Below are 11,152 nucleotides of genomic sequence, written 5' to 3' on the forward strand. Positions count from 1 at the left end.
GGCTGTCTTTGGGGAGCAGCAATGAAGTGAAAAAGCAGGTAGGCGGCCCAATACTGACAGGCTGGCACCCCTGGGCAGAGCAGTGGGGGCAGGACGGAGACAGTGGTCCTGTAACAACTGTGCCAGGGAAGTTGGGGTGCTTCATCTGAAGAGAAGACCTTGGGAAGTCCTGTGTCCAACCTGGGGAGGGGGGACTGGGTGTCCCTGTTACCACAGGGACAGGCAGAAGGAGGAGGTAATAAGCGTGGGGAGACTGGTGGCTGCCGAAGCCTGGCACGCCCAGGCCACCTGCAGCCCAGGGCTCAGACAGCGTTGGCATGCGGGTAGTCAGGTGTGGTCCTGAGGGCCAGGGGACTGGCAGGGACCCTGTAGCTCCAGGAGAGCAGTGTGTGGCCCAGGAAGCAGGAGCCAGCCCCTCAGAGGAACCCCCCAGGCAGCCAGGGCTTCTAGGAGCCCAGCAGGGGCGAGTCCCAGCACTGATGGCCAGAATCCCACCCTGAGATGACAGCCCCCAACTCCCTGCAATGCTGGACCCCATCCTTGGGGCGGGCCTGGGACCCAAGGGGAGGACAGCAGGGAAACCAGGATAAGGAAGGGCTTCTAATAGGCAGAGGAGCCACCAGAGGGCAGAGCAGAGGCTGGGGGTCCCCTCTGGAGGTGTGGCTGGGGGCGGGGCGCAGGTGCTGCTGCAGGGTTGGCCCAACAGCCTGTGGGTGGTGGTCAGCCCTCCCTCCGACATGGTCGCTCTCCTCACCCTGTTCTGGAGGGGAGTCCCAGTGGTCAGCCCAGCTCCCAGGTGTGCTCAGGCACTGTGGACACTCCGGGAAGGGCACAGTTGGGGGACGGGGCTCTCCCCGAGGCAGGGCAGCCTGACAGGCTTGGAGACGACAGTCAAGCCTGGCCTGAGTCCCGCCCTGCCTCTCGCCGGTCCCACAACCTTGGACACATCACAGAATCCACCTGGCAGGACTGTCGTGAGGATTCAAAGACAGCGACACACGGAGGCCACCGTCATTATCATTTGTGGGTTACAAGCCCTTTTCCAAATCTAAACTTGGAATCAGAACCCGGGCCTGTGACGTGAGAGCGTGAGGACAGGGTGAAGGGCAGGTTCAGAGGCTGAGCCCTGGCGGGTGCTGGTAGGAGGTGAGTGGGTGAGGAGAGTCCACCATGGGCCTCGGACACCCACCCCCATGAGCCACAAAATGACAAAGCCAGTTCTAGAGCTGGACGGTGGTGATGGCTGAACAACAGCGTGGGCGTGTTCACGGCCACTGAACTGTGCACTTAAAAAGGGGTTCAAACAGCAAACATCGTGTTATGTAGATTTTACCACAATTCAAGAAATTTTTTTTAATGACAGCGTCACAACTCGGGCCTCGGTCTACTGACCACAACCCTTCCCACGGCCGGACAGGTCTGTATTAGTGATGAAGGAAATGGCTGAACTTTGTCTGAACTGTATTCAGTTACTTAATTCAAAGATAAACGAAGCCCCGTTCACATCTTTTCCAATGATTGGGCTTTGGAGAATCTGAGCAGGGATTTTTGCTATCTTTTCTCTTAAAAAGAGGAAAATGTCATTGTACCAGATTCCTTTAAACAGGAGACCAGAATTATCAGAATTTTCTTGGCGGTACGATGTAATGGTCATTGTAAAAAAGACTCCATATACTAACACATCTACGGCGCCTCCCAATTTCCCAAATCCTCCGAGTGTCCATTGTCTTCAGCCCAGATTTAGAACCACTGAGCTCCTACTATGTACAACACCTTTTACCGACTGGCACAGCAGGAACGACCACCGAGATGGCTAAGAGAAGAGGTGGCCCTGCACCCTCACTGAGCTCACAGGGGAGCGGCTGTTTCTTCATCAGGAGACCCCCCCCTGCAGTGCTTTCAAAACACATCCCCACAGACGTGGGGTTCACAGACGTGGCACAGCAGAGCTGATGCCTTTCCCTGGTTGAAAACTACTGCTGTAGGGGACCAGGTCACCGTTTAAAAATAGAAACAATAACCACACAAAATATAATAGGAGTAATTCACGCTGAAAAAGTCATGGAAGGTCTATACTGTCACCCTCAGGGAGACAGAACGTTCTGTTAAGTTGACAGTCATTCCCCAGTGACTTTGGAGCAGTGGGAGTTTGCATTCGTGGAAGAAGGTGGGAACCCAGCACTGAGGACGGGAACTGGCCACTGACTGTATTTATCCTAAAAGCTTTACGATGTCTGACCAGTTTATATTGGTAAGAGACGTAAGAGGAGTCACCTTTACACTTGAAGAGGTTGGAGCCCAAGAGCTCTCTTTATGATTGTTTACTACTTCAAGTTCAAGGCTATATTAAGGGGACAGCCTTTTCCCTTAGGAGAAGGGACAGGTTGCGTGGACAGTCCCCCGCGGGAGCTTCCTGAATACAAACTCTGTTGGGCATTGTTAGCAAAACCATTCACAGCTACTCAACCTCCGTTTTTCTCTCCTTGTCACTGAGCAGCCTTCAGACATGGAATCCCAGAGATCATCTGGTCCAATCTGCCCACTTTACAGATGACAAAACCGAGGTTGAGAGAGAAGTAGCGGGTCCAAGCTCACCCAGTGATTGGGATCCCGAACGGACAGGCCACAGGCCCTTTGTACCAGGAAAAGGTGGCAGAGGCCTACTGGGCAGAAACCCTGCCAGTAGGACGGCACCGGGCTGCTTTTCCTCAGAACCCTTTCCTTCACGTAGCTGCCCACCTTGGACGGGGATCTCTCATGTCCCTGCATTACAGCGGAAGCTTGAGAGGAGAGCCGGCCACCTCACTCCACAGGATCCAGGGTGAGGACAGGGTGTGCTTTCCACAGCAACACACCCATGGCTGGATTCAGCTGCCCAGGGCCCCCTCTCCTGAGCCAACAGGGGAGGAACATGGAGGTGAGGTGACACCACCTTTCCATTCACAAACCCATACCTCTGAACCCCGTTTGCCCTCTATCCCCCTGCCAGGGCTCAAGGGCAGAGGACTCCCCTAACATCCTGGATGCACGGATCTAAAGAAGCTTCTGGAGGACTTGGCAAGAGGCTTTTGCCTGCAAGTCAAGAAAGCCCCAGCGGGCTGCCTCAGAGTTCTGGGGCTGCCCCTCCCGGCTGGGACAAGTCTTCACATGCCGGGGGTGGCAATTTTCACACCTGTTAACAGACCCTGCACACGCCCTGTTAAGAAGCATGACACAGGGTGACATTTCCAAGTGACAAAACAGAAAGTCAATACAGGCAGCTGAGAAAGCCCTGCTGTGACACCTGACCCGCAGGCCCTACCACTCTGGGCCGTGAGACTCGAGGACAAGGAAACAGCAGCAAGGCCTTCAAACCTACATGCAGGGGCAGCGGAGAAGGATGGCCCTCGGTGAGGCAGAAAGGGTTAAACCCACGTGTTTAAATATTTAGCAAATAAAACCAAAATGTCACACACAGACTGCCAGGGCTGGCGTGGTAACCATAGCAATCCATGGCCAGTAGCAGGTCCACTAGTGAAGAGGTGCTGGGACTGAGGCCACCAACAAGAGGGGACGAGCGGGTGGCAGGCAGGACCACAGTGGGCGTGGCCAGCTTGCAGGGGTCGCCCTCTGAGACCCTCGACCCTTATGATGAAAAGCACAGGCCAGAAACCAGGGCTTCTCAGACTGGGCTTTCAGCCTCATAGAGACCCCGTTTTCTCTCCGCAGATGAGAGGAGAATAAATCTGCCCCAAATGCCCCCCGGCTTTGTCGTCCATTCATTGGTTGACATGTGTTGAATACCTGCTAGGCACTGGGCGCTCTCAGCTCTGGGACACGACAGCGACACCCTGCCAGTCAGTCCCCATCGCCATGGACACGCAGCCAGGGAGCGGGCGTGGGCAAAAGATAGTGTTTACAGTTCCACAGGAGACCTGCGGTGTCAGGGGCCAGAGCCGACGCTGACCTACCACCTACAAGGAGTGTCTTGCCCAGGGTGTGGGGTTGGCAGGAAAGACGCCTGGGGGAGGAAATACCTATGCTGAAACCTGAAAGTCCAAGAGGTGACATCAGGCAGCCCAGAGGTCTGATAATACAGGTGAGAACTCTCCAAAATATACAAAGCCCGAGACAAGAGGCGGTGCCTCCCTCATCACTGAGGTAGCGGCTAGCGTGGCAGCAGCCTCTCCGTCTGGGGAAGGGAAGCTGACAAGGGACGCACAGAGTTCGGACTATGCAGGCGGTGACGAAGGCTGAGCTGTTGCTCACCTTCTCGCCTTTCCTTCCAGCCCCACCAGGTGTGGGAGGGCTGGCAGGAGGGCAGGGGGTGTCCCCAGCTAATGCACAGTGGCCCCCTGGGAACACACTCCCCGTTCCCAGGCTCCTATGTGCTGCGATCTGTCCAGGGAGAACTTCTCGAGAGTGGAGCAGGAGGTGCATGTGAGCTTGGCAGAGGAGACACCACCTGGAATTTCCCGTCGCGCTCCACACGGGAGCCACCCTGGGTGCTTGGAGCTGCCTCCTCCTCTCTGCACAGCACACCGGGGTTCAGGAGCTGATATCCTCAGACCAAGCAGGCTGAGAGGGCCGTCTGTCGGGAGGCCTGAGGATCTCAGGGGTTCCCAATCCATTCCGCACAGAAGGACGGCCTCGGCCATTGGTCCTTCTCTGAGCCCAGTGAAGGCAATTTTAATCCATCAGCCCACCAGCCAGGGACACCCTGAGGAGATGTCTTTCGAGGGCCTGCAAGGATGGAGACCCAGCCCCACTGAGGTTCGGCGGCTGCCATCTCCCCGGAGGACAGATGCACCTTCCTTCCCTTCTCTCTCCACGCCTCTAAAATGCTCCAGGCCAGTTTCAGCCCAAACACACAAGCTTCCTGTGCCCAGTGAACACAAGTGTCCGTTAAAGCCTGTGAAATGTGCCTGGTCCTCTGTGGCAACGTGGCGTTTCCTACCCGCCTCGTATTAAGGCGCCTACTGGCCTGCGTCACACGGGTCACAGCTTCCAAAGGCAGGGGTCGGGTCGGAATCACTTCTGGATTCCTAATGCCGGACATAAAGTACTTACAGGTAAGTTCAGGATGTGACCTGAACCTACTTTCTTCTACAGGGAGAAGGGAGGGTGAGGACACAGCGGGACTCAGCATGAACCGTCCTGCCCGTTCCCCGATGGAAGATACCACGACCTCACTTAGCAGTGGGACCCGGCAGCCTCTGGGCCGGTGACACGCCTGCGTTCCAGGCGCCTGAGTCCCCGTCACCCGGAAGGGCGCTCTGACCAGGGGACATCATGACACAGCGGGTGAGCCTTTTTGTAACGTGAGCTGTCTCTTGAGTATAATTGATACCCTATAATTTGAAGTAACTTCCCTGTCAGCTGAGACCTCCACTTTTACATACTGAGTAAATTAGAAGTCTCTCCTCCCACGGCCCCTGCGTTTCGAGTTCATGAGGTTGAAGGCCTCGTGATGTCCCGTCACCATCGTGTTTCTCTCCAGGTTGAAGCAGACTAGAAATCTCTGGAGACCAACCCCAGATCTTGAGGGGATCCATCCTTACAAACAAGAGTGGGTACCCGTGCCTTTGATCTGACTGATGCCTTTACGTCAAATACGGCTGAGAAGCACACACTGAAATGATCTCTAAAGTTCCCATCCTCACACGGAACATGTGACATCGGCCACTGAACTATGCCGTATCCTAGGCTCACAGCGGTGTCCCTGGTTTAATTCAACAAACATTAGTGGAGCACCTGCTACGTGCCAGGCACTGTCTTACAACGTCCTGCTGCTGCAGCTTCACCAAGGATACCAAGGCTCCCCACCAGGCGCCCAGATGTGGGTATGTCTGCACCGCCCACCCCTGTCCCCAGGCTCTGAGCCAGGGGACTTCCCGCCCGGGGCACTCGATCCCCTTCTGCTCCCTCTGGATAAGTCCTGGCAGTACTCCTTCCTCTCAGGAAGCCAGTCCCCACACCAGACCTCAGAGAATTACAGAACTGGGGGGTCTCAGGATCCCCAGTTAACAGATGAGGAAACTGAGGCCCAAGACCACAGAGCTAAGGGATGGTCTAAAACGTTTTGGAAACCAGGGATCTTGAATCCAGCACCCTTTCATTCAAAACATGCACTGCAAACACCAGCTCTTTGTTGGACACTGTGGGTCTCTGGAAATGCAAAGATTGGTGACATCACTGTCCCTGGAGTAGGGGAGAAAGACGTGGAACAGAAAACTACAGTATGGCCAGCCGAGGTGCTACAAGCGGACCTCGCAGGAGCCAGGCTGACTATCTGGGCCCAAACCACTGCCATGTCCCTCTGGCAGGAGAAGGTCCATCTGTGTGCAGAAAGAACTTTACGGTAAAAGTAAGAGGCAGAGGGAGCCAGGTCCTGGTGACAACCCAAGAGACAGCAAGTCAAGTATTCTAGGGGGCTAGGCAATGGAGCTAAGGGTGCAGGCGGGTCCGGGCCGGTGTGGGGAGGAAGCCCTGCCGCCTGCTGGTACCACGCAGTCATGATGGCGGGCCCAGGTCGTACATGAACAAGGCCCAGCTGGGGCAGAAAAGGGACAGAAGTTTCCATTTCGTGAACGCCCACTCTACTGTTCTCTACTGTTACCAATCCGAAGAGTTCAGCAAAGTGGGTGATATGACTCCCATGCTTCAGATGGGGAAACTGAGGTGCAGAGAAGTTCTTAGTGGCCCAAGGTCATCGAGGCTGAAGTGTGTGAGCCAGGATTCCATACCACTGATGTCAGATGTCACTTTGTTTCTCCAAACTGTGAGTGCCAGGCCAAGGTAAGTGAACGAAATAGCGTCCTCTGCTGCCCATGATTAGGGCAAAGCAGAGTGAGCTGTGAGCTGAGATGGGACAAAGGGTGCCCAGCTAAGTGCTGGCCTGTCAGCCACATGGCCATGCCACCAGCCTAGAACTAAGGTCACGACCACAGCGGGGCCCGATCAGGTCTGACAACCAAGGCTGCAGGCCCTGAGCCGGGAACGAGGACCCCAGGAGAATCAGAGGGAGGCGCGCCTGGCTCTTCTAATCCCAATGCCTGGAGTGGAATGAGGGAGCAGCCAGGCTTAGAGGGACCGTAGTGGGGGTATGGCTGGGAACCGCTCGTGTTCCCCCAGACAAGCCCGCATAGTAGCTGAGCTCTGTGATTCTGCCTTTTTCTTTGGCCTGGGTGACACCTTCTACACAGGTCAGGTGACATATAATAACAAAGACTCCCTCCAGTTAAGGACATGGGGGCTGAGAGAGGCTGACGGACTCCCTGGCCCCATGGCTGGTTTTCGGTGCGGGACCTAGACTGGGGCCCAGACTGACTCCTGCCGCGTTCCCTCCGGCCTGCACGCCTGGTTCCTTTCTGGAGCTGACTGCACAATGGTGCAGCCCAAAGGCCACATGATTTGTCCAGTACCAATTCCAACAAGCAGCTTGGTAGCACCTGGGACTCAGCCCGAAGAGCAGAACCGCTGTGCACCTGTGATGACCAGAGACTACAGAGCCCCAGCCTCATGGATCAGTGTCCCCTGGTCGGCGACAGACGGCGCAGCCCTGCAAAGGTGGCCTGGAGCCAAGGCCTCTGTGTCCAGGCCAGCCATGGCCCCGACATTCAACAGGAAAGCAGACCCTGCCTCTAGGAGTGGGCACTCACCCCCACATCTGTCTGCACCCCGACAACGCTGAGGACAGCTTACCGCGTGCTCTCTCGTACTCTCCATCATCACAACAACCCGTCCGAGGTGGAGCAAAACCCTCCACGTTCCAGCCTGGAAAGGTCACGGGCTGACCAAAGACACACCATGAGAAGAGGTCACGGCGGAGGCCCGGCCCCAGCCGTTCTGAGTTCTGGCCTTTGTCAATCTCTCGCCACGGGCCAGACGTGGCTCTCTCTGTGTTCCTCCAGCCAAAGTACCGGGATTATATCCAGATTCTGTGTGTGAGGAAAAACACCTGGATACCCAGGTCCCCAGTGGAGCAGGCCAGCCTGAAGGGAGGGTGATCGGAAGACTCAATGTCGCAAGACGACGCCGCAGACCTGCTCCCTCCTGCCTGCCCTTCCCAACCCAGGTGAAACCATCTTCCCGACGTCGGCCAACTGGAAGTGCACCCCGGGGCCCAGCCAATATTTCTCTGGGTGCCAAGTCACTCCTGGGCATCAGGAAACAGAGGCTTCTGACCACAGCCAACTTCTACTCTACCTAGAAGATGACTCTGCCCAGCCCGGCAGGAGCCACCAGTAGATTCTTGTGTGTGTGACACGAGTCAGGTCTGCGTCCCTGGGGGAGAGGGGTGGTTCCATGACGCCAGTTCAGAAAGGATCCAGCAAGAGACAGAAAAGTCAAAGCGACTCGGAGGGGCTCTCACAGTAACAGGTGGAACACAGGCTGCCATCCAAATCGTGGAGCCGCGTTTGCATGTGGACCCCTGATGAAGGTGACGTCGCAGTTGTTCTAACACCACAGGGCAGCCCCACAGTTCCCTCTCGCGTGACGGCCCAAACCGAGAGAACAGCCATGATCTTGGACACCGTCTTATGAAATCACCCATACAGCTGCTTGGGGGTGGGTGGTGGGGGTGAAAGGAACAGCCCCCGCATGAGGGGCAGGGCCAGGGCACCTACCTGGACTTCACGTGTGTGATAGGCAATGATCAGACCCAGGAGGATGATGGTGGACAGGCTGATAAGGCATTTCAGGGCCAGCGAAAACATGGACTCCTGCAGGAGAAACAGAGAGAGACAATTAGGCATCTCGTTTTCCTCTGGGGCCATGAACAGGGGGAGGCATGGGGGCAAAGGAGGGACTGTCACCAGCCCCTCCTGGGAGCAGCTAGGGTACAAAGGAAAGCGCTTTGGGCTGGGCTCTGGGCCAGAGGAGCTCCTGGAGCGAGAAGGAGTCTGCACTGGAGCAAAGGGGGTCCCGGGCAGGAGAAGGCCCCGGGGGTCCCTCCTGCTGAGCACGAGGGATGAGGGGTGGGCTCCCTGGTCTCCACTGCAGCCCTCCACCCCAGCCTCTGTTTCTAGGGTTAAATCATTTTCGCATTCCTGGGATGAACTCTGTCGGGGCATGATGTATTATGTTTGTTCTGCGCGGCTAGATTCAGTTTGCTGATGTGTTGTTTAGAATTTTTGCCTCCCTGCCCATAAGTCATGTGAACATAATTCTTGTGTGTACCGCTATTAAATGGTTTGGGCATCAATCCTGTGCCAACCTGGGCCTCTCTTTGCTCTTAACAAACCTGAACCAGAGGATTCCCAAGGTCCCTTCCATCTCTGACCAAGCAGAATTCTTTCAGGAATGAATTAGAATGTCCTGGCAGCTGCTCTCATCGCCTGTTTTAGGCCAAGGGCAGGGAGGGGAGCAAGGGTGGCAGAGGAGCTACTAGGGAGGGAAGGAGGCTGACCCAGGGAAGTCCTGGGATGGAGCCCCCGGGGGTCCCTCCTGCTGAGGACGGGCTACTTGGCCTTCACTGCAGTCGTCCAGCCCCCAGGAAGCTTGGAGAACCCACGTGGCTAGGAGCCCGGGCTCCGGGGCCAGCTCACCTGGTCCAAACCCTGACACAGCCACTTACTAGCTACGTGACCTCAGGCTGCTCACGCCACCTCTCGGCGCTCAGCTGCCTCCTGTGTCACATGGGGATAACACGAGTACCTGCCTCACGGGGCTGCTGTGGGAAATAAAGGTGTGTGTATGTAAAGTATCTAGGCCAGCACCTGGCCATGTAAGGGTTAGCTACGACTGTCATTTACTTCGCTGCCTCTACAAATTCAGGGCGTCTGGGGTTGGGACTCGGTGCCCTTGTGGGCATTTGAAAGCCAGGAAATAGAGATGGTTCTCAATCCCAAAGGAAGACAGCAACCCAGCCCCGAGCAGAGGTAGCAGGTGAGCGGCAGGAGGCCTGGGCATCCTGAGAGGTGGATGCCTCATGAGAAACGGCCCCTATGCGCGGAGCTGGGATCAAAACAGTGCCGGGTTTCTGGAAAGCACCTTACGGTTTACAAGGTGCTTTCACATACTGCTTCTCATCCATCCCCATGACAGCCCCTGGCCTTTGTCCCAGCTTTGTGGATACCACGGGCAGAGGCTCCGAGGGGTAAACGGCCTGTGCCAGGGTTCAAAGCCCAGGCCTCCGACTCCCAGCCTAGAGCACGGCCCACAAGCCCTCGGGCTCACTCTCTAATGGGAAACAGAGTAGAAACGTGAGACGTGCCCATTTAAACAGACCCAAATGACAGCTTGAGACAATAAGGGAAGGTACTTCAAAGGTAGGATATGGTGAATCGCCTGATGAAACTCAGAGTGAATGGGTGGACAAGGAGGGAGACTTCCCTGTCAAGAAAGCTCTCAGAGGCGGAGTAACGTGGCGCTGAGGTCTGCAGTGCGGTCCAATGTGGCGACCGCTAGAGGAAGATCAAGGCTTGGACTTGAACCTGGCACTTCCAGATGCCACGATGCTCCCATCCAGCCTCTGTAGACTGAGATGGAATGAAAACAGTTCTCCCAGGCATCTGTCGACCTACCGTTCGTTTATCTGATATAGTGACTGGGGCCCACTTTGTGCCAGGCATGAGCTGGCACTGGGGATCCAAGAGAGAAGTAAGGAAGTGGCTCATTCATGCATTCATGCACTCATGACAAATTTCAACCGTCTCTCCCTCCTTGAGCACCTACTAGAAGTCCAACAGTGTATTAGAGGCTGTCGAATATTTACAGAGGGCCCCTGCCCACCAAAAGCTCCCTCTGCGGTTTAGACACAGACTCTGACTTCCTAGAACCCTGTGTGGGGTCGTCCAGCTGTGGGCCAAGGTCTCCCTTATGCGCTGCCCGGACGATGGCCTGACCCTGAGTCACGTTCCTTTAGCCTCTGCCGTGGTCCACAGTTTAACGAGGGACAGCCTGCGATCATTACCTCAGCACACACGTGTGGGGGTGCCTAAGCGGGGACTGGTACTGGCTGCTCCAGCTGTGGGCACAAAGGAAAACAGATCAGAGCTCCAGCCCGTAAGAAGGTTCCGGTCCTCACAAACACTACTTGATGCCTAAAACGTGACCCAAACCATCGACCTGGTTGGGGCTGAAGAGAGGCAGTGAGTTCAGGGCCACGCAGACTGTTTTAGGATAAGACAAACCCTACAGGAACCAACTGGGGACAGCTCACAATGTT

General features: G+C 56.0%; 1 protein-coding gene across 2 annotated transcripts in view; it reads right to left on the reverse strand.

The window, feature by feature from the left end:
* The window catches only part of KCNN3 (potassium calcium-activated channel subfamily N member 3), a 96,315-nt gene extending 85,381 nt beyond the window's left edge, over window positions 1-10,934 (reverse strand). Inside the window, exons 1-2 of one of the 2 annotated variants that reach the window (XM_033092622.1) lie at window positions 10,898-10,934; window positions 8,610-8,705 (exon numbers count right to left, since the gene is read on the reverse strand). In XM_033092622.1, the coding sequence (XP_032948513.1) occupies window positions 8,610-8,699 (90 nt within the window). In that variant the 5' untranslated portion in view covers window positions 8,700-8,705; window positions 10,898-10,934. The remainder of the gene's footprint in view (window positions 1-8,609; window positions 8,706-10,897) is intronic. The other variant, XM_033092621.1, reaches the window with a different exon arrangement.
* Between the last annotated feature and the right edge of the window lie 218 nt (window positions 10,935-11,152).

The sequence above is a fragment of the Rhinolophus ferrumequinum genome, chromosome 22, assembly GCF_004115265.2.
Source record: "Rhinolophus ferrumequinum isolate MPI-CBG mRhiFer1 chromosome 22, mRhiFer1_v1.p, whole genome shotgun sequence".
Classification (NCBI taxonomy): domain Eukaryota; kingdom Metazoa; phylum Chordata; class Mammalia; order Chiroptera; family Rhinolophidae; genus Rhinolophus; species Rhinolophus ferrumequinum.